Source organism: Tenrec ecaudatus, chromosome 7 (genome assembly GCF_050624435.1).
Source record: "Tenrec ecaudatus isolate mTenEca1 chromosome 7, mTenEca1.hap1, whole genome shotgun sequence".
Taxonomy (NCBI): Eukaryota; Metazoa; Chordata; class Mammalia; order Afrosoricida; family Tenrecidae; genus Tenrec; species Tenrec ecaudatus.
Window position 1 is genome coordinate 75,972,264 of NC_134536.1, and position 23,882 is coordinate 75,996,145.

Below are 23,882 nucleotides of genomic sequence, written 5' to 3' on the forward strand. Positions count from 1 at the left end.
TATGCCAACAGCTTTTTGGAATTCCCCAGGGGTAATCATGGTAAATTTGCTCAGTGAACACTGGAGGATCACATGGGCTTATTAGGAAGAAGTTCTACGAAATTTGAAAACTACTTGCATGAGGAAAAGACCAGGAAATTTGGTTGTGGGGAGGAAATTATTTTTTTAACAACAGTGCAAGGGCTGTCCTACAAGAATTTGACCGGGACTCTCTAACTTGTCCATCCCATGTAGTTCTGATCTTACTCCCTCAGACTTCTTTCTGTTCCCCAAGCTCAAAGAATGCTTAGAAGGAAAATGGTTTGTGTCCCCAAGGATTCTTAAGGCATCATGTTGACATGGTAAACAAAGAACACAGTAATCTTTGGGAGAAGGTTTGAAAGATGGAAATACCACCTTCAGAATTGTATTGACTTAGATGAAAGATATGTTGAGAAATAATAGCTTTAAGTCTTGATCATTTTGTTTGATAAAGGCTTTTATATCTTTGATTTACCCTTATATACTTTCTGCTGATTTAGCCCAAATCTAAAGATATGAATGGGTATGCTTTGGCAATTTTTACTCAAGTTCTTTTTAGCACAAAGTTTTCAGTATAATATTAAGTGATAATTTTCATGTTACCAGAGCCCATTTACTCTCTCATAACGTCAGTCTATTTTTTAGGATGGCGGTATACTAGAAGAACAATTGAGAATGCATCTTCTCTGTTGCTTGCAACTTTGTGATTCCTGGGAACCAGACATTTCAATAGTCACCATTCTTTGGGAGTATTATAGTAAGAATCTGGTGAGTAAGGTGGATTTTTTTTGTCCCCCAAATTTGGAGAGTTTGTACATGAGATTAGAGGAGTGATTTTTATGATTTAATTATGAATAGTTTTGGATTTTTGTGAGTTAAAATTTTTGGTCAGTATTGAAAAGGAATAACATCCCTCCCCCCACTCCCAATATTTGTTAATATTTGTTTAAGGGAGAGAAAATAGCCAAAATTGCAGCAAAAAGATATTTTTAAAATTCTCATTTATAAATGCTTTCTACATGATACTATCAGTTTCTGTGACATACTGAACAGGCACTGCTATTGTGAATAATGCACACTCTTGATACCTGCATAGCTGGCAGACTTTTGGACAGATACACATGTGAGGGAAAGAGGTTTCGTGAAAGCCCGAAAGAGGGGGCATCTAACCTAGTCTGTGAACTTGGAAAGACTTTAAGAGGCCTTCCCTTTGAACTTTGTCTTGGGGGAATTAGTAGATATTCAAGCATGAAAGAAGACCATCTGGGAAGGAGTAATAAACACAAATGCAGAGTAGAAAAGCATGGTCTGCTCCTGCCGTGTGAAGTAATTGTGAATGATGGGCTTGGGATGACTGGAGAGGGCAAGGAGATGGACTGACCCTAGCTTGTAATAGGTTGAAGACAATCAGCAGCTAAATTCTGATTTAATAAGTTATTCTTTTAAGCAATGAACAAAAGTGCCTTCAGAAAACTATAAATGAAAACATAAAGTATATATTAAACACATTGCTATCTAGTCAGTTCTGACTCATAGTGACTCTAGCACAGAGTAAAAGTGACCCAGCGGATTTTCAAATCTCCGATCTTTGTGGAAGCAGACAGTTACATCTTTGTCCCTCGGAGCCACTGGTGATTTTGAACTGATCTGGTTCACAGCCAAGTGCTAAACCACTGACCATCAGAGCTCCTTACAAACCAAATACCTGATGAGAAAGTAAATGTGAAAGGAATGATGGAAAAATGGCATTTTGTACATCCAGTTAAATAAAGCATCTGGGCTTCAGTTTATTAACCAACTCATGAATGACTACCAACAAGATGAACAGACTAATGAGAGTTCATTCAAATGGCTGACAACCTGATCAATTATTAACATTGGTAACACAAAAAAAAATCAGAACCGTAACCAGATGCAAGAGCAAAGTGAGGCTTGTTATTCTCGTAAAGAATGACAGTTTGGGAAACCCACTGGGGCAGTTCTCCATTGACTCGATGACAGTGGGTTTGGATTGTAGACTTTTAACTAGATACGATAGACGATACTCAGCACTATCAATGAAAGATTCTTGTGGTAAAACCTCATCAGGATTTGATCAAGTCAGTTTACAGAAAAGAGACTCTAAATATATAATTGACATAGGAACTGCAAGCAGTTAAATCCAGAACATGGGAGATTCTGGACAACAACTACTTGATTTCCCCCTCCTCATACCTAAACTGTAAGGGAAACGTAGGGAAGCTAGTATAGAGTAAAAGCTTTAAGGACATACCAACCAAATTCAGTGTATGTGCTTAGCAAGGTTTGCTTGGTTTTGATGGATTTCATCATAAACTTTTTAAAAAGAAAGAACTTCATGATGCTCACCTTTCCGACATGATCGCTGAAGACAAAAAGCGGGTGCATAAGTAAATGTGGTGAAGAAAGCTGATGGTGCCTGACTATCAAAAGATAAAGTACCTGGGGTCTTAAATGCTTGAAGATAATCCAGCGGCCATCTAGCTGAGAGGCAACAAGCTCACATGGAAGAAGCACACCATCCTGTGTGATCGTTAGGTGTTAGGTGTGATCAGACATAAAAAAAAATCATATCATTATGAATGAGGGGGGAGAGTGCAGAGTGGAGACCCAAAGTCCATCTGTAGGCAACTGGACATCCCCTTACAGAAGGGTCTCGGGGAGGAGACAAGCCAGTAAGGGTGCGATGTAGCAATGATGAAACATATAACTTTCCTCTAGTTCTTAAATGCTTCCTCCCTGCCACTATCATGATCCAAATTCTACCTTATAAATCCACCTAGACCAGAAAATGTACACTGGTATAGATAGAAACTGGAAACACAGGGAATTCAGGACAGATGAACCCCTCAGGACCAGTGGTGAGAGTGGCGATACTGGAAGGGCATAGGGAAGGTGGGGTAGAAAGGGGGAACTGATTACAAGGATCTACATATAATCTCTTCTCTGGGAGACGGACAACAGAAAAGTGGGTGAAGGGAGACATTGGACAGTGCAAGATATGACAAAACAATAATTTACAAATTATCTAGGGTTCATGAGGGAGCGGGGAGCGGGGAGGGAGGGGAGAAAATGAGTTGATGCCAGGGGCTTAAGTGGAGAGCAAATGTTTTGAGAATGATGAGGGCAACGAATGTACAAATGTGCTTTACACAATGCATGTATGTATGGATTATGATAAGAGTTGTACCAGCCCCCAATAAAATTATTTAAGAAAAAAAGTAAATCTAAAAAAAGAAGGAACTTGTTAATACTTTTCTTGACAAATATTATGCTAATGAAAATAATTATTTGGTCTACTGTCTTAAAATTGAGTTGTGAAAGTTTATTCTGGAAATATTAAGTAGTAGTAAAGTATTATTTTCTGCTAATTTTTAATTTTCCCAGTAGAGGAGGCTTAGTATCTCACCAAAAGGATGTTTTATGCGTTGTGTTATTCTTAATTATATTTTTCGTTTCTCTTATATGAAAGACCTAAAATTCTTTATGACTATCAACCTCTGGTCTTTCTATTTTTAATTGTTTTATTATAACATAGCTAACAGGAAGCTAAGCTCTAATCATTTTTGTTCCAACACACCTATGTGTGGTATCTTTATAATATGACTAGATCTCGATAGTTCAAAATTTTTTGTCTTCTCGCAAAAAAGCCCACATGGAAGAAGCACACCAGCTTGTGCGATCACGAGGTGTCAAAGGGATCAGGTATAAGGCATCATAAAATAAAAAAAATCTTACCATAGTGAATGAAGGGGGAAGTGCAGAGTGGAGACCCAAAGCCCATTTGTCGGCCACTGGAGATCCCCTCACAGAGGGGTCTAGAGGAGGAGATGAGTCAGTCAGGGTGCGACATAGCACGGATGAAGAATACAGCTTTCCTCCAGTTCCTAAATGCTTCCTCCCCCCTCCCCCTACTATCATGATCTGAATTCTACCTTGCAAGCCTGGATAGAGCAGAAGTTGTACACTGGTGCAGATAGAAGCTGGAGGCACAGGGAATCCAGGGCGGATGATACCTTCAGGAGCAGGGGTGTGAGGGGCAATGCTGGGAGAGTAGAGGGTGAGTGGGTTGGAAAGGGGGAACCGATTAAACAGATCTACATGTGACTTCCTCCCCGGGGGATGGACAACAGAAAAGGGGGTAAAGGGAGACGCTGGATAGGGCAAGATGTGACAAAATAACAATTTATAAAATAAATAGGGTTCATGAGGGAGGGGGGAGGGGAGGGAGGGGGATAAAAGAGGACTTGAGCAAAGGGCTTAAGTGGAGAGCAAATGCTTTGAAAATGATTAGGGCAAAGAATGTACAGATGTGCTTTATACAATTGATGTATGTACATGTATGGATTGTGATGAGTTGTATGAGTTCCTAATAAAAGGTTTAAAAAAAAAAAGACATTTGGGGAGAATACAGAAATTTGAATATTCTCTCATGTTAAATACTACCTTGGAATTTCTATTTTGAGGGAGATATGATAACAGCTGTGTCATTTTTTTATTAAGGTGGGTCAAATTTCTGTTGAGCTCAGTGGGATTTGTAGACATTCCTTTTTTATTAAGAGATTTAATATGCTTCTATCTTGTTTTGCCCCTAGAACAGTTCTTTCAGTGTTTCCTGGCTTCCTTTGAAAGGCCTTGCCAGTATTTTCAGATCGCCGTCGTCTATGCTTGCAATGGTGAAGACCTGCTGTGGTGAGACTCAGGACCACAGCCCATGTGCATGGAGCTGCAGTTACTCCATCTTCCTCTGCATTGTGGCGAAAGTTGTCAAGAAAGCAATGAAGAACAATGGCCCTCAGCCTTGGAAGCAAGTCAAAGGAAGGTGTGCTTTATCTCTTTTGTGGGATAACCAATGTACCCTGTTGTCTTTGAGAAGGTGTTACTATTTGTATTTTTTATGTTGACTTCTGCTTAGAGTGTTTGTGATTTACCCCTTTAAAATGTATTCCTGAATGTAGGATGGCAAAGCAGAGCTTTTTGATCCTGCTTGTTTTTGTGGTCAGGATTAAATCTAATAGCTATCACTTGTTGAAAGTTTTCATTGTTGGCCTTGTTACTGCTGAAGATTGAAAGTCCATATATTTAAAAGAATATTAGGGAGTCATTCGTTTTTTTGTCAAAATTTGGGTAATATTATTATGTAATCTGTTGTATGTCATTTTATTAAATAAAAGTAATAAGAACATTCCTAAAATGTGGAATGATAAGGTATCAATTCAATTTTATATTCTTTGAGTGTAGTACTCTCACAGTCATTGTTTCCATGAGTGAAAACTGATCAGAGTAGAAGAGACCCAGATAATTAACTCAAAGGTTCTAATTTGGGGCTTATGTTTTGTTTTCATTTTGAGAGTGGTGTAAAATAAGCCTCTGTTACAGTAGCCTGCCTCCGCATTGCCTCATGGGTTCTGAGTTTGAAGTGCCTTCTTGTCTTCTGTTCCCTTTGACTACTAGCCACTTCTCAAGAACTCTGCACAGGACACCACCATCTACCACTCCTCCAGCTCACATGGCAAGAGGAGGTCTCGGGGCAGAATATTTCTTGTTCTATTTGATCCTCACAAGGAGTGATTATTGCATAGTTATGGTGCTGAAGTTTGGGTTTTTTAGAGACTATGTACATTTTTTTAATGATAACCTTTCAGTTAAACTTTAGTAATGAAATATTAGGGTAGGTTTTTCCTTTTCTATCACTTCATTTTTTTTGTTTTAAATTCTTAATGCATTTTATGGAAGACATAGCAGAATATTCATAGACTTTATTACTAAAAGAAATCATGGAATGCATTCAATTGCAAGTCTTATTTATTAGATAATTTCTTTTCATTGAGTATTATAATGGGCATGGATATAAAGATAATTAAATAGGTCTTTACTTTCAGGAGCCTATCAGCTTGAGTAATTTTTTAATAAATGAGGGTTTAATCCTTCATGAACATTAATCATTCTGTCCCATATCCATTTTAGAAGTTACAAAATTTAACAACCCATAAATTGTAAATCAAAAGGAAGTATTTTTTTCTCTCTAAGGCCTTAATTGATGCAATAATACTGGAATCAACTATTCAATTATACAGAATAGTATTGACAAAAAATTTCTTAATGGCTTATCTTGGACATTTGAACACTAACAATTCTTCTTTACAAAAAGTCAAAATAATTCTATTAGCCTCTTTGAATTCGTTGACTTATGATATAAGTAAAGCAAAAACATTTTTTGGTGGCGAGGAAAGAAAATAGTATAAGAAAACTTGTTTTATGAAATTATCTTGTTAAGACTTCTATAAAGAATATCCAATGTTGCCTATTGTTTTTTGCCAATAAAAGTAAGTGTAAAAATTCAAATAAAAAGAAGTGGCATATGTGAAAAAGACGTTCCCACTGCCCTTGGGGAAAGCCACTAAATCCTTTCAGTTCCACAGTTTTGCTGCATTGTTGAGAAATTTGAAGGTGGAGTTAGATTGTGAATTTGTTATCTAAGAAAATGTGACATAGCAGCATCCAAATGAAAAGTTTTGTTAAAAACATCAAGTGATGAGGCTTGTAAATATTAAGGGACAGCTTTTAAAAAGATATATTTATGTGAGTGAAGCAATTGTGTTAAAGTAATTCTTTTTAAATGTTTTGCAGAATATATTCTAAATTCCATCAAAAAAGAATGGAAGAACTAACAGAAGTTGGTCTACAAAACTTTTTCAGCCTTTTTCTGTTGTTAGCAGCTGTTGCAGAGGTGGAAGACGTAGCAAGTCATGTGTTAGGTCTCCTAAACTTCCTCAGACCTGCCTCCATAACATCTTCTCAAAGGGCCCTCATCTGGAAAGGTCAGATGGCCTTCCTCTTGATGTATGTTCAGAAAGATCTGGACATTGGTGTTTTGGCTGAGAAGTTTTCAGGTGCTTTCCGAGAGAAAGCGAAGGAGTTCTTAGTATCTAAGAATGATGAAGTAGGGCAGAAACATACTCTCTGGACACTGCTTTCCATCTACATTGATGGCATCCAAGAAGTGTTCGAGACCAGCCGTTGCTTGCATCCTTCCCATGAAAAACTGCTAAATGATGGATTTAGTATGCTTTTGCCGGCTTGTCGAGAATCTGAACTTAGGACACTACTGAGCTTTCTACAAGCTGTTCTGGCCAGAGTCAGGTATGTTTTCCAGTAATGTGTTAACTTATGGATCTGGTTTATATCACCAAGTTTGTTGGTTTTTGCATTAAGTGGGCATGTTTCTGAAATGTTCCTGCAGTGAGTTTTATTGATACATTGGTATAAATCAGTAGTTCTCAAACAGTTCTTCAAAAAAAGCTTATGCAACACAAGAGGGGAAAACTAAACTCAGAGCAGTCCTGGTGTAGTCCTTGAGCACCTCATCTTCCTTTCCTCGTGTCTGGTCCTTGTTTTTGCTGTTTGCTTGCTGAGTCAGTTCTGCCTCAGGGCTATGTCAAGTGTGCCGAGTAGAAGAGTATTCCATAGGAATTCCATAGGATTTTTATGACCTCTCTGAAGAAGGCTTTACTCCCAAGACTCCTCTTGGTGGGTTTGAACTGCCAGCCTTGGAGTTAGTAGTTCAGTATTTAACCATTTGTGCTGCTCAGGACTCCATCTTCCTCTAGACTTCTGTAAGAGCATTGCATTATTTTCCTGATATTCTAAATAAGAATGTGAACTTAGATCTGAGGTTCTAGATTGCATGCCTAAAAGGAAAACGTGTTTAATGTGGGTAGTGCAGAGTTGCTTTAAACATTTTGTTACAAAGTTGTGGCCCCAGCTACAGGAAATACTTCTAGTTTAAAGGTATATCCCAAAATTTAATTTGATTGTTTTGCTACACAAGACTTACTGTCTTCACATCCACTGAATTATGCTCATGTTGAGACAGACACTTGAACTCAGAGTTAATGATAAGTAAAAGTAATGGTTGTGGTATTTATTGCCTTTAAGTTCCTTTTTCATCTCTCAGTTCTGTCATGATGTACATATGCTAATAAGTTAGACACTGTCACCGAGAGGTTGGTAAACACTGTAGTGATTTTACCTGAAATCATGTTTTAACTTAAAGGACCACCTCCCTCCTTCCCGATATCATATTGTAAAAGTGGCATCTGTTTTTCTGAGGTGTTATATTGGCAAGATTTCCACAATTTTATTCATTGCTAATTTCCTTTATGTTAGGCTGGTTTCATACTAATTTATCCAAGGTTTCCATTCTTTATTAGGCTTTATATTACTGTCTTTATTTGGATTTAGGTTGGGAAAATGGGACACATTAAGAAACACCCACAAGAAAACACTGCTATGGAGTCAATTTCAGCGAACAGTGGCCCTATACGGCAGAATAGAACTGCCCCTGTGGACTTCGCAGACTGTCAGTCTTTATGGGAAGAGAAAGCCTCATCTTTCTCCCATGGGTTTAAGCTGCTGACCTTGTGGGTAGTGACCCGACACATAAACCACTACTCCACCAGGGCTCTGCCTGGGCAACATAGATTAATGATGCCTATGCCTGGCTTCTTCTCTGACAAGGAAAAGATGGAAATATTTTATCTTAGCAAGCACATTGTTTTTCAAATTCATCTGGGAATAAGTTATCAGTCCTTGCATAAATGTGTGCATGTAGGATGTGGTACTAAGTTTATGACAGAAATTACAGGAAGGGAGGAAGTAGGTTTACTGATTAAAGGGAGAAGGAAGCCCTTCTAAGGGTTAAGAAATACACCCTCTGCTTACTTAAGATATGGCTAAGTTCCAAACACTAGATTGTTATATGAAAATTGGTGTAGGATGACCACATCAGAGCACAAAACAGAAGATGATGACATCATTACATGCAGCCCATTAGGTCTCAACATAACTGCCAAACCACATCATTATGTAACCGCCCGACCACTGAGAATTATGGCCCAGCCACCCTGACATGCCCTCACCATCACCACCAGCATTAGTCTAACCTTGCACCGCAGTCTTCATTACTGCCAGCTAGTAGAGTGTTTACTCTTGTCATAAATCCAAAATGTCAGGTTGCCAGGTGATGGATAGTCTGTTGATGACACTCATATCCCACTGTGCTAACTGGAGCCAGTGACTTACTAGAGCATTCCTCTTTTGCTGATTAAGTAGCATGATGAAAATTGCTGAGTTACAAACTATGTTCCTGTGTCTTTAAGAATTTCCAGGTGAGTCAGGACAGCTGCATATGGTTCTTTAGTCTTCCATTAGTACAGGAAGGAGCCCCGGTGATGCAGTCATTAAAGTGCTTGGCTGCTCACCAAAAGAATCAGTAGTTAGAAACCACCAGCTGCTCACCAGCAGAGTTGCAGCAAGCTGCTTCCTAAAGCCACAGCATTGGGAACCTTATAAAGCAGTGGCCTCTGTACTGCTGCTGGGTCACTATTAGTGTAAGAATTGACTGGCAGTGAGTTTCCTTTGTTTAGTGTCAGAAAAGGCTTAAGTCTTTGCTGTGACTTTAAAAGGTTTACTTGCTGCAAGTGAAGGTGATAGTGAATTTGTTGTGAGCTCTTTCAAAGCTTCAAAGAGGTAACAGAGGGCCTATTAGAGTTCTTTGATCAAAGGAGCAGGCAGTGACTGTTAGTATTGACTTGGTAATCTGGTAATGTGAACTAAATGTCTCCGTGTTTAAAACTTCCAGTGGCAAGCAGTTTTAGCAGTCATCTTTAACGTTTCCCATCACCTTTCTGGAATCACAATTCTAGTTCTCACTGGCTTTTTTTTTTTTTGAGGTTAATATAAAAATGGCAGTCTTTCATTTGTGGGGTTAGATGTAGCCAAAAGCTTTCTTTAATTATATCCATTTATGCTACTATAGTTAAGGGTTCGTCAGCATTTCCATTATAAACCTCCATTTTCACAGTTTTATAACACAGCTATGAAAAATAGCTTGGGGCAAACTCTTGACATACAAGGCCTCTTGAGATTCTCCCTCCTCCCCATCCCCCTTTTGCATTTTACTGAAGTAAGGGTGAGTGATTTCAAAATGCCTTTTGGCATCTGCAAATATCATTTGTAGTTTAAAGAGAAACAGTAAATTTTCAGGCTTTGTACCTGTTTGTTCTACCACTTAAGAGAGGTGAGGACTTATGAATTTAAGCCAAATGGATATTGATCAGCTGACATCGTATTTTGTATTAAGCGAGAGATCTTAGTTTTAAAGAAGTCTGTCGGCCACTGAGAATTTGCTTAAATGTTCAAAGTTGAGACTAAGAAATATATCAAAAGGGATGATTAACCTTTTTGGGAGACATTTTGTGATGAAGTACAACTCCCTAAAAGACGAAGACTTTTCCCCCTCTGGCTTCAACATATATTTTGGAAAAATGCGTAGAGCTTTAAACCAGGCTTTTTTACACGGCAAGAGACTAGCACAGTGGTTCTCAATCTGTGGGTCACGGCCCCTTTGGGGGTCAAACAACCCTTTCACAGGAGTCACCTTAGACCATCAGAAAATACATATTTCCAATGGTCTTAGGAACCGAGACACAGTTCTGTCTTGGGTCAGCCCACATGCAGATACGCCCACATACGAGCACGCAGAGTGAAGACTGTTACTCAGGCGACACCAGACTTCAAGACAAAATTTCATTTATTCCTCATTACAAATAAATATTTCAAAATATATAATTACACGTTTTCATGATTAATCACTATGCTTTAATTATGTTCAGTTCGTAACAATGAAAATACATCAGATATTTACATACCAGAAGCAAAATGACAGTTATGAAGTAGCAGTGAAAATGATTTTATGGTTGGGGGTCAGCACCGCATGAGGAACTGTCTGAAAGGGTCATGGCATGAGGAAGGTGGAGAACCCCTGGACTAGCAGAGGGAGCCGCGGTGATGTGGTGGATTGCTTAACACAAGATCAGCAGTATGAAACTACCAGCAGCTCCTAGTGAGAAACAGGAGGCTTTCTGCTCCTGCAGGAGCCCTGGTGACACAGTGGTTACGCTTTTAGTTTGCAACCATCCTCCACTGCCGTGTGAGAGAAAGACACGAATCACCCTGAGAGCGATGAGTTTGGTGGGAGATTTCTTTCTGCTCTCTCAAAAGCTGGACCCTTTGGAGACCCACAGAGGCCATTCCACTCTGTCTTGTAGGGCTGCCGTGAGTTGGAATCAACTCAGTGGTAATAGGCAGGTTAGTTGGAGGCTGTCAGATCGTCTTTTTATTAGACACAAAAGGATTTTAAAAACCCTTCATAGAAAAATGGAATCAAAGCTAAAAGAATTCTTCCGAAACTTTTGGAAGGCCCCCTTGCCCTCTGTATCTATTTTGCTACTTGGAATTTGTGCATGCTTCTTTGTAGAACTATGCTTATTTCCTTTAAATGTTTTGCATGTTTAGTAGTTATAGTTATTTTGAACTTTATTTATATAGTGTCACATATTTCAGTAAAATATCTTAAGAACTGGGATTTTCTTAGATAGGAAAAGAGGTATAGTGTAAGAGAAAGTATTGTCTAGGCCATTGGTTCTCAACCTTCCTAATGCCCATGACCCTTTCATACAGTTCCTTGTGTTGTGGTGCCTCCCCCACCCCCCCAACCATGAATCGGGCGACCCCTGTGAAAGGGTTGGTTGAGCCCCAAAGGGATTGCGACCCACAGGTTGAGAACCGCTGGTCTAGAGGGTCTGCTATGTGCCACACATTCCACTTAACTTCTCAGTTAAGTAATACAGAAAGAACATTCTTGAAAGCATACAAACGCTTCCCTTCCTTGGCTATTGGGTGTTTGTTGTAGATGGGTTTTGTGTCTAGTTGGCTTCGTTGGGCTAGGATTCTCTGGTTTGATAGTTGAGGCCTAGTAATCCCACACTATGTAACCTAACACAATGTAGTCAACTCCATGATGGAATTTGCTGTGAGCAGCCAAGCAGTTGTAAGAAGATTGGGATGGAGTATAACCCCCTTACTCATGCCATAGCCCCGATGCAATAGAAATGAGGTTTCCTTAGGATTCGGCCTACACCAATATAAATAAGTTTACTTGCTTTCTGTTTCATGTGCATCCTGCAGCTGGTTCATCCTCCTTCCATTCTGTGCAATTGAGCCATCAGATTGGCCATCTGACCTGCCGAACTTGGATTCATTTACCTTCATTTACCTCTCCAGTCACGGACTGACCTGCTGATCTTGGGTTCATCTACCCCTGCAACATGTGGTCTTGCTGATCCATGTTTCATTAGCAATTATGAATTGCTAGCCAGGAGAAGCTGGTCAGTCCGGAGAAGCCTCCAACATTACATCTAACCCACAGACTTGAAACCAGACTGGACTTGCCCCCTCCTGTAGTTGTGTTTGGAGCCCTGGTGGCATAGTGGTTACACGTTGGGCTTCAATCCACAAGGTCCTTCAATCCACAAGTTCGAAACCAGCCACTTCCCAGGAGAAAGACAGAGCTTTCTACTCCCCTAAAGATTATAGTCTCGGAAATTCACCAGAGTAGTTCTGTCCTTCCCTCTGTGGTTGCTATGAAAGAACCCCTTTGAGGGAGTCTAGTGTGTAGCTCCAGCATCACGTGGAAACTAGACTCGCAGGCAGGCAGGCGCCTTTGTGTAAAACTGAGAACAGTGATGACAGAGAAAAGATACTGGTTCTATGGCTTTTCTCTTCCCCTCTGTCTTCTCGATTGTTAATTTCCTAAACCCCAGTGTTGTGATCTTCTGTTATAAAGTAAATCAGATTCCTGTTAAATAACTACAACGTTAAGGAGAAGTAGAAGATGAGTAGATGTCTATGTTATTATTATTTCTCCCAAGATTACTCCAACTGTCAAGAGGTAAATGAATAGAGCTTTATGATTTCATTTCTGACTCACAGTTGTTTCCAGAATCCGTTACAGAAATCTGATTTTTCTGTGAGCAAACAGTCAATCTACCTTTCCTGATTAGAGAGAAGACAGGCATTGGGAAAACTTGGGGTGAGAACACTGGGATAAAAGGTGAGGACAAAAGCAGTCTGTGTGCTCCAGAAAGGAAGCATTTGGTTATTTTGAAAGTGGATCCGCTCAGTCCTTTAGGGAATCCAAGTGCCGTGATTATTTTCTGCACCAAGCACTGGAATATTTCTCTTTAGCAATTGGTAATAAATCAAAAGATGTTGAAGTAAGGCCGAAGCTACTTTCCCCAATCTTATTTATGTCACTATGGCTCCTTGTCGGAACCCCATGGTTCACTATAGGTATTGTGACCCCCCAGCTCTTTGAAGTTTTAGATGAAATTCAGCAATGAGTTTGTAGCAAGGCATGACTACTGTGCTCCCTCCTGGCACCACACAGTGCTATGTTTCTTAAACCAAAGTCATGTTGTCATCATAACTATATGTAAGACTTGTGAAGCCTATTTGTGGCAGAGTTGCTGAAGTTAACTCTTCTCCAGCCTTGGAATCAGTGAAAATTCCTGCAGCTGTGACTTCAGTATTCGGATTTCCTCTAAAGAAACTCAGGGAGACAAACCAGCACCTCGGCTTTGGGCTGTGAAAGGTGAAGCATTCAGAGAAAGCGAGAGATCCCATAAGCATTTGTCTCCAGTAGATTTATACAGTGAGCTTCCCAATGATGTGACTGTTGGTGAGATAAGGAAGCCAATCTCTTAATTATGCCTATAATTATTTTACGTTAACAAGTCCTCACAAGGCAGTGCAAATTATGAGAAAGGTAGATTACAGTTGGAAAACATTTCTAGCTGTCCCCACTGTCTTTCACATATTGCCCTAGTGCTGGTTTCTCTAAGACTTTTTTTTTTAAATGAAACATCAGCATACATTTTTGCCGTATGATAAGCTTTTACTTTTGCCAGTGGATTGCCTCTAAGGAACGCTTCCTTTCTCCATTTGCTTTGTGGAGAGGAGTGAGTAATTGCTTTCATTGAAATTTTATTTATATTTTAACGAAATTGAAAACAGACATGAAGGAAAACTAGCATTTGAAACTCTTAATTTCAATTGTTTCTTCTTTACCTTACAAGATATATATATATATATATATATTTTTCTCTCTTTAGGATAGCTCTTGTCAGATTTAAGGCTTATTTAAAATGAAAAGAAAGCTGGAGCAATTTTCTTTATTCCATTTCAGTCTCCTAAGGCCTATTTCCCCCTGGTGAGCTCATAGCAACAGGGGGGTTTAAGGGAATTCAGCTTTCTGCAAATTAATGTCTCACATCATGAAAATTCAGGACTTTTTTTTTATCTTGAAAAGTAATACAGCGAGTGCGAGTATTATTTCTTGCCAGCGGGTGGACGATGAATGATTTTGTCACAGTTTTACTGCTTGATGAGCAGTGTCCTGAGGGTCAGGCTTAAGTCTGTGTCACTGTGCTGCTCATTACTCTTGAGCTAAGTAAGGGCTGATTGGATCTAAATTGCCTACACATGGGCCACAGATGAGCTCAGTGAGCAGGGATGCCGTGCTATTCAGTCTGGGAGTAACCCCGGTGTGCAAATGCAGCATTCGAACACCGTGGGAGAATGAGAGGCTACCGGCTGCTGCCAGCAAAAGAAATCGAAATGTAAAAACTCTTTGATGCTGTGATGTTGGAATTTGAAATGTAGGAAGTGACAGGTTGATGGTGCTTATCAGCTTTGGCTGGATTAGAGGATGGTGTCATCTTGCTTATATAATGACAGAAGAACGAGGCCAGCAGCTAACTACTGTGCAGAGTGGAGCCACTGCTGTGGCCACAGCCAGTCCTTGCTGCCTCCTACCGGCGGCTTTCCTGGAAACCAGTGAAAGTTAATCAAGGAGAGCGCCTCCCTCTGAGGGTTCCCAGGAAGCTGGGGCTCCTTGGGCCTGAAGAACTGTCAGTGGAAGAATGCAAAGAAAAGGGTAATTTAGAGCATGCTTAATACTAAATTAGTTAAAAGCACCACTATTGGGAAATTGGTTGTTGCAGGATTTCCTGGTGAACCAAGGGTTAATCCACTTATGGTGTAGAACGACCCAAGGCCAGAAACCCCAGTGTCCCTTCTCTAGAATAGTGTTCATCCAGGGGGCCTCAGTTGGATTGGTTGATCTCTCAATTATGTATTTTTAGAAATAACAGTGTTTTACTAACAGCTGATCTACCCAGTCTAACAGCCAGCCAACCACAGTGTGAGCGCAGGTTGAAAGATCCCCGATATGGACACAGTAATGGCCATGCCCCCCGAGGATGCAGTTTATATTGCATACATATTTCGGTCTTAGGGAAGGGTGGAATGAAGAGAAGTGTTTCTCCCACAAGTAGTATCATTTTTTAAAAAAAATATCTAAACCTTGTGACACAAGATTTCACCTGTTTTATCTCACCCCTTTAAAAAAAAAATCAAGTTGGGCTATTATTATAAGCTTGTGCCAGAATCATAGAAAATTCAGATTGGTTTACAAAAATAAGTTACTTATCCCACTATGCTGAGAGAAGTACTATTAATATTTTGTTAACCTTGTAGGCCTTTTCTATCCCTATCGTTTTATTAATACCAAAAGTAGAGTCATGTGTTCTTTAGTGCGCGTCGTAACTTAGGAGCACTGTGGACAGCGTTGTCTGTAAATAAGACTTTGGTCTTAATCAACATTTGATGGCATGTGGAACATTTAAATCATTTGATGTGTACTATAGAACTATAGATGTGCTACAATAAGGCTATAAAATAGCCAGGTACACTGATTCCAGGATACATACACATGCAGAAGTGTAGCCATGAACTAGAAAAGTAACAACTTCCCTTTAGAACAAAACTCTAGTTTTATAGATTGAAAGCATAGAGAATAGAAAGCTTCTGTAGTTGCATAGGATATAGTAGGTAAAGGAACTAATGAATAAATTTTATCTCCCAGAATTAAAAAGAGAAAAATTCCCCTGCATTTTGTTAGTATAGGTTACCCACATAAGCCATTTTCCCCACTATTAATATCAAATAGAAAATAAAGCTTTCTTACAAATCTTCAAATACTTGAGAGCTCGAGGAAGTTTTCTTAATGCCCTTCCTTATTTTGTATTATCAAGGAGTCCTGGGGGTGGTGGATTAACTGTTGGCCTGCTAACTATAAGGTCAGTGGTGCAAGCCCACTAGCTGCTTCAGGGGAGCAAGATGGGGCTATCTGCTTCCATGAAGATTTAGTCTTGGAAACCCTAAACAGCAGTTCTACTCTGTCCCGTGGGGCTACTATGGGTTGGAATCAACTTGATGACAGTGGGTGGTAAAGAATTTAAATAGTACAGAGCTGTATACAGTAGAAAATAAAGTTATCCCCCTTAAAACTTTCGCCCCTGAATAGGGCGAACTCGGTTTTCCATGTTGAAAATATTCCAAGTTGCTACTACTACTCTTATCCATACTCTCTCTCCCTCCCATTTCCTGCTGTTTGGGGAGGCAGGAACATTTCAACAACTTCTTTGTTTTTTAACTGAATATCATAGAAATCCTCCTGTTTGCATATATACACGCTCATTTAAGCCTGTATTCTGTCCCCTATTAAAACAAACCCCCTCAATTTTTTAATTATTTAGCTCCACTAAGAACTTAGGAGCTGTACCTCATTTTAAGTTGACATGAGTTTTATGCTTAGTTATTTCAGTGTCCTGGTTGTGTGAAAATTTGGATTTCATAGCTTATTTTTAACCAGACTATTAACTATATTTTCATTCTGTGAATCTGTACTATGTCCTATGTCAAGACCGATAGAGCAAATTTCAACTTTACATGAATACCATACCAGGAATTCTGTGCAAATTGCTCTTTCGTTTAGTTTGTTTTCTTTTTATTTTCATGTTAGCATAATACCTTTGGGATAGAAACGATCTCAAAGGATGTGTGCTTCAGTTAGAGGAAGGATTAAGCCAGGATGGAAAATATTTTGTATTCAGCAAGTGGAGGATCCAACACAGAGCAACACTGAAGGGACGGGACAACCATGATTTCAGCTGTAGCACAAAGGCCTCCAGGAAAAAAGTGGAGTGGGGTGTGCATTGGGGGCGGGGGTAAGGGGTGTTGTAGTAGAGTAAAACAATGCGTGCTTGTTCCTTTGAGGATCTTTGAATGCAGTATTGCAAGTTTTCTAACAACATCTCACTAAATAGCCTTTTTAAAAATATATATAATTTTGGTACAGCAAGTTATATATTAAAAACACCAACCTTGTATACATATTATATGTTTCCAGTATATCTTTTTAGCTTATTATTTGCATTTTATCTTTTTTTCATTCATTTTATTAGGGGCTCATACAGCTATTATCACAATCCACACATACATGAATTATACTTTCATTGCTCTCATTTGTACATTCATGTAAACATTCACTGTCCTCATCATTCTCAAAACATTTGCTCTCCACTTAAGCCCCTGGCATCAGCTCCTCATTTTTCTCCCTGTCCCTTCCCGCTCCCCCCCACCTAGATAATTTATAAATTATTATTTTGTGATATCTTACACTGTCCGACATCTCCCTTCCTACTTTTCTGTTGTCTCTCCCCCAGGCAGGAGGTTATATGTAGATCCTTGTAATCAGTTTCCCCTTTCAACCCCACCCTCCTGGTATCACCACTCTCACCACTGGTCCTGAAGGGATCATCTGCCCTGGATTCCCTGTGTTTCCAGTTCCTATCTGTACCAGTGTACTTCCTCTGGTATAGCCAGACTTACAAGGTAGAATTTGGATCATGATAGTGGGGGAGTGGGGGGAGAGGAAGCATTTAGGAACTAGAGGAAAGTTATATGTTTCATTGTTGCTACACTTCACCCTGACTGACTCTCCTCCCTAGGACCCTTCCCTAAGGGGATGTCCAATTGCCTATAGATGGGATTTGGGTTTCCACTCTGCACTCCCCCTCATTCACGATGATATGATTTTTTGTTCTGATGATGCCTGATACCTGATCCCTTCAACACCTCGCGATCGCACAGGCTGGTGTGCTTCTTCCATGTGGATGATCTTTCGCTTTTAAAGTACAGAAGTTCTAAGTGTTTCATATCTAACCCTAGGGGCACAGTATGTGTACTGGCATGTATGAAAATGTTCCTGCTCTCCTAGCGCATAGTGTAAACCAGATATTCAGTGCCTCCAAGTTCTTAAACCCCAGTAGTCACTCTTGTCTGTAACTCCATGGTAAAGTATTAGGTGGTCCCTAGAATATAAGGAATTCTGTATATTGGATCGCACTATTGGTCCTGCCATTTCAGAATTGTGTGTCATTGGGAGTTTGGGGACAGGGTGTAACTGCGTTGTTAGTGGTGGCTGCTGTTGAGTTGATTCTTAGCCACAATGTGTCATAGACAGAAGCTTCATGGGGTTTTTAAAACTGTGACTTTTCAGAAGCAGGTCACCAGACCTTTCTGCTGAGACATGTTAGAATCTTATTGCTCGTAGTTGAGTGCTTACCTGTTTGCGCCACTCATATGTCTACTTTTTGGAAGACCAATGTGTTGCATAGTTCAGAGATAGTAAGTCTGGCTTTAATTTTTTCTTTCGTTCCAAATGGACTAATATCATCATGTCTTGTCTTTTGGGATGTTATTTTGCATTTATCATGTAGACTGTTAGTAGGCTATCAGTTTGTATAATTTAAAAAAGTGTATTTAAGTTCTGTACAAAGAGATATATTTATTCTTATTGGAATGGGAGGACTCGATAAATTTTTATATACAACTTTTTTTTAAATGGACTTTTATGGCTTTTGTTTTGAAGTTCCTGAAACATAGAGAATCCTTTTCCCCCCATTATTTAAATTCTACTTATATTCAATACAGAGCTTCTGAGTGGCTCTGAATCTCTATAGAGATAAAAATGGGCTAAAATTGCTGTTTATGTTGACTTAAGTTCCTGCATACGAAAAACTTTCTATTTCTCTTCAAAGTCAGCAAGTAAACTCACTCTCCTCAAGGTGACTTTAACTCATAGCCCTCCTCTTTAGGGTTTCAAGGCTTTAAATCTTGACAAGAGCTGATAGCTTTATCTTTCTCCTGAGGAGCGGCTGGGAGCTTTGATACACTGAACCTTGTGGTCACCAGTTCAGTGCTTGCTAGACATCGCCACTTGGGATCCTGTGTAAGTATTCATTTACAGAGTGTTTACATCATTTGTTGTTGTTAGGTGCCATCAAGTTGGTTCAAACTCATTGCAACCTTATGCGCACAGAATGAAACCAGGTCCTCCTCACAGTTACTGCTACGTTTGAGCCCATTATTGCAGCAGCCACTGTCCGTCCATCTCCTTAGGCCATCCTAGACCAGCATGATGTCATTATCTAGGGATCAGTCTCTCCTGACAACATGTTCCAAGTATGTCAGTTGAAGGCCTGTCATCCTTGCTTCCAAGGAGCACTTTGGCTGTCTTTCTTCCAAGACTTATTTGTTTGTTCTTTTGGCAGTCAATGGCACATTTCAGGAAGTAAAATTTAAGGATAAATTTAAGGTTTAAGGATACATTTTATGTGGAGAAGCAATTGAGGTGAAATGTGAAGTGGTGGAAAAGATTTTTATTCTTTCCCACTGACTCAAGTGGGACTTCAAGCTGACTCCCATATTTAAGTCCTTTCATCTGTAGGATGAGGAGCTGATTTAGGCAATGTTAGTGTTTGTAATTGCATAGATTATATTCTAAATGCTTTGATATTTTAAGTCAATTTGCTTTTCTTTTTAAAGTTGAAGTATGGAATGGGAATATGCTGTTAGGAGGATGACATTAAATTATACTCCATTAACTTGGTCTTCTGTCTGTATAGTTTCAAAATCCACTATTTCTATTATGTTTATATAATTATTTTTTTAAGTTTATGTAATTATTTCTTAATAAGTATATTAAGAAGGAATGCCATATAGAAATGACTCTTAAACACCAAATTCAATGCAACAAATACCATCCTTTTTTTTTTTACTTTGACAAGTGATTGGTAATTTTTAGCTATGTGGGTTTTTATTTATTTATTTAAACATTTTATTAGGGGCTCATACAACTCTTATCACAATCCATACATCAGTTGTATAAAGCACATCTGTACATTCTCTGCCCTAATCATTTTCAAAGCATTTGTTCTCCACTTAAGCCCTTTGCATCAGGTCCTCTTTTTCTCCCCTCCCTCCCCGTTTCCCCCTCCCTCATGAGCCCTTGATAATTTATAGATTATTATTTTGTCATATCTTGCCCTATCCGGAGTCTCCTTTCACCCCCTTCTCTGTTGTCTGTCTCCCAGGGAGGAGGTCATATGTAGCTCCTTGTAATCGGTTCCCCCTTTCCAACCCACGCACCCTCTACTTTCCCAGTAGTGCCCCTCACACTCCTGGTCCTGAAGGTAGCATCCACCCTGGATTTCCTGTGCCTCCAGCTCCTATATGCACCAGCGTACAACCTCTGCCCTATCCAGTCCTGCAAGGTAGAATTCGGATCATGGTAGTTGCGGGGAGGAAGCATCCAGGATCTGGGGGAAAGCTGTATTCTTCATCGGCACTACATCGCACCCTGACTGACTCATCTCCTCCCCTAAACCCCTCTGTGAGGGGATCTCCAGTGGCCGACAAATGGACTTTGGGTCTCCACTCTGCACTTCCCCCTTTATTCACTATGGTATTTTTTTTTTGATGATGCCTTATACCTGGTCCCTTTGGCACCTCATGATTGCACAGGCTGGTGTGCTTCTTCTATGTGGGCTTTGTTGCTTCTGAGCTAGATGGCCGCTTGTTTATCTTCAAGTCTTTAAGACCCCAGACACTATCTCTTTTGACAGCCAGACACCATGAGCTTTCTTCGCCAGGGATTTTATTTTTTAATTGCCAATAAACAGAGTTATGATCAGTGTGTGGTAGCTCAGAACTACACAGCATATTTGGCAGGCATTTATGCAGTTTTCCTTCTCAGCTCCCATGCTTAATGAGGGAGAGAAATGTGAAGCAACACACATAATCAAAATAAGTAGAATGGGATAGGTGAGGGGCCGAAGTGTAACCTTTTTACGGCCTTGCCATCTTACCTGGTGTGATATAAGACATGAAAGAGGCACTAGATGATCTTCGTTTAGAAAGAGAGGATGCCACACACAGTATAAAACAACTGATCATTTGGTAACATATTGAGCTCGCATATAAGATCCGGAGTCCTGGAGCAACAATTAAGCACTTGCTGCTGAGCCGAACTGTGGCCCGTTCCCGCCCATCAGTGTCCAGTGAAGAGTCCACCTAGGAAACTCTGTGGGGCAGTCCTACTTAATCCTGCGGGATTTCTATGAGCTGTAACCTGCTCAACAGCACACAACAAGAAAATGTATTTAAAACTTCTATTATTTGGGATAAAGATAAAAAATATCTACAGTTGACCCTGTTCTGCATCTTCAGATTCAGCCAACTGTGAGTCCAAAATATTCAGGGAAGCAACAGCAATTAAGTCATCAAAGCAATCCCTCCAAGGCTAAGAGGGAGCATAGAGTGCTGTTTATGTAACATTTACATTGTGTTGGATATTCTAAGTAATCTAGAGCTGATTTAAAGTATATGGGAGGAAGTGTATAGATTATATACAAATACATCATTTTTTAATATAAGGGACTTGAGCAACCATGAATTTGTATATCCTGGGGACCCTGAAACCCATCCTTCATGGATACAAAGGAACAAATGTTCGCTGTTATTAGGGAAATTATTTTCTAGTCAATTATTTTCTAACTGAAATTTGTAGTGAAAATTAAGTGTCAAATGCTGTGAAACAAGGTATCATGGGAATACATTAAAAGGAGGGAGAAGAAAGGAAAGACTTGTGGAGAGAGGATCAAGAAAGGTTTTGAAGTCGATGGCATTTGAGCTGTTTATTAAAGGAGAAGCATAATTTACACTTGTGATAAGGAAGGAGAAAGACTGCCAGGATAGGGGTTAGGAAAGACCTCTTGAAAGATGCGATATAAGAATGGCAGTTGTGTAACTTGTTGGAGAGAAGGGAGGGAACATGGCTGGAAAGGGAAGTACCCCTGTAGGGAGTGGACATGTTTGTTGAGTGATGAAGAAACGGAGGATGTATTCTATAGAAAGGTGGCACTGCGCTGTGAAGGCTTTAGAATTATAACAAAGGTGTGTAGACCCAGTAAGGAAGAAATGAAGAAGGAACTATAGGTTTTCAATGGAGCAACAGCATGATTAGAGCAGTTACATTAGCTGTCTTCTCCCCCTACTGAATCCTAAATTCCTTGTGAGAGAAAGGCCTCCTCTAGTGCATTCTTCTTAATTCCCTTACCTGAAATAGTCTTTGATCCCTTCTCTGCCTGAAATACTCATTTCCCTTTAGATGTAGGTGACGTGTATAGCTTCCCATGCAAAGAGTTTCCAGGCTCCCCGAGTGGCCTCCCTCCCCCTCTATTGCACCCTGTTCACATTTGTATACCCAGAACATTTATCACTTTAAATGTCATCTGTCTTTGTCCTTCTCCTTCACTAGACCAATACTTGTTGAGATATTGGTCACTCGGACCCAACGAAGTATCCGGCCTACGGGGTTGCTTAATAAGTCTTTGCTGGATGAATGAATTATAATAATTACATAGAAAACGCTACAAGTAATATATGCATGATGAATTGAAAGTCAACTTTGGGCACACAAACTACGTCGGAGGCCATTATAGTGATTAAGCAGAGTAATACAAATATATATGTACAAAATTGCAAGACTAAATTTTTAAGTAAAAAAAAAGTCAGAGAGACGTGGAGTTTTGAAGTGAAGGCTAGGTGAATGATTGATGGAGGGGATCAGGAAAGGGTGGTCTGATGGCCCAGCCTGGTGCTGTTTGAAGTAACAGTAATTTACAATTAGAGACACTCCAGGAATTCAGACTTCGTTATGGTGACCCAATTTCTCATATTTAAATACATCTGGTGTGTTTTACTAGTACTTCCAGATTTTAGAGGTATTTCTGTTGCCCTAGGGTTTACTTCATTGGTATTGTAGACCCTATTACCCTAAGGAGATATATATACACACACACATATATATATATGTACATTTATATACACATATAAAAGAATTAATGGAATAACATTCATATGCCAGCCCAGTTCCCTTTCGTGTGTAATGTGCAGAGATTTAGGAAGATCGAGTTTGAGTGTGGCTTTGGCAAGCTTTGTATCTTGTCTCTTCAGAAAGAGAAAGTCCTGTTTATCCAAGCAGGGTTAATTAAACCTTAGGGCCTTGCTTAGATGCTGAAAGAGCTTGCTGAAATTCTGCCCTGGACTGGAAGACTGGCGTGACCACTGTTTTGCTCCTAACCAAAGAGAGGGGGGAGCACCCCACTTTACAGCTTCCGAGAGTTCCCTTTTGATGTAGGGGATGCCCTCGAACAGATGGTGACATTTGTGTGATAATTGATCTTTTGTAGTTAATATTTTTCTCCTTATAAGCAGATAGTTAAAGTGAAATGATATTTTCAGGCCAGAAATGCATCTTGATTTGTGTATGTTTCATGTCGGTTGATCTGTTTGCATTTATATACTGTGTTTGTAACCATCCGGCATGGCATCAGACTGAGGACTTCTGTGCCACACTTGAAATGTAACATGATTATTCAGTGGAACACTTGATACCTGTGATGAGCACTCTGAGTCCAGGAATGATGTTTTCAAGGTATACTCCTCAAAAGTAAATTTGATAGAATCATTTGCTGTGCTATACTTATAGTTCTGGATAATTCAATTATGGAAAGATGGGTGGAATGTTTTTTCTTACCTTATTGAAGCCATTTGCCACAAAGTTATTGTGTATATGCCTAAAATAGAGTGTTCACAACAAAGCATTTAATTTGTTGGCTCGTTTAAAGTGCTGAGATTTCACTTGTAATTCGTATTACAATTTGAAAGGTACTGACTACATGACTTATTTT

At 39.6% G+C, this 23,882-nt stretch overlaps 1 protein-coding gene across 1 annotated transcript in view; it reads left to right on the forward strand.

Annotated features, from left to right (window-relative positions):
• MMS22L (MMS22 like, DNA repair protein) overlaps positions 1-23,882 on the forward strand; it is a 131,706-nt gene that overhangs the window by 43,472 nt on the left and 64,352 nt on the right. Inside the window, exons 12-14 of the mRNA XM_075554749.1 lie at positions 667-789; positions 4,635-4,861; positions 6,670-7,182. Coding sequence (XP_075410864.1) covers positions 667-789; positions 4,635-4,861; positions 6,670-7,182 — 863 coding nt within the window. The remainder of the gene's footprint in view (positions 1-666; positions 790-4,634; positions 4,862-6,669; positions 7,183-23,882) is intronic.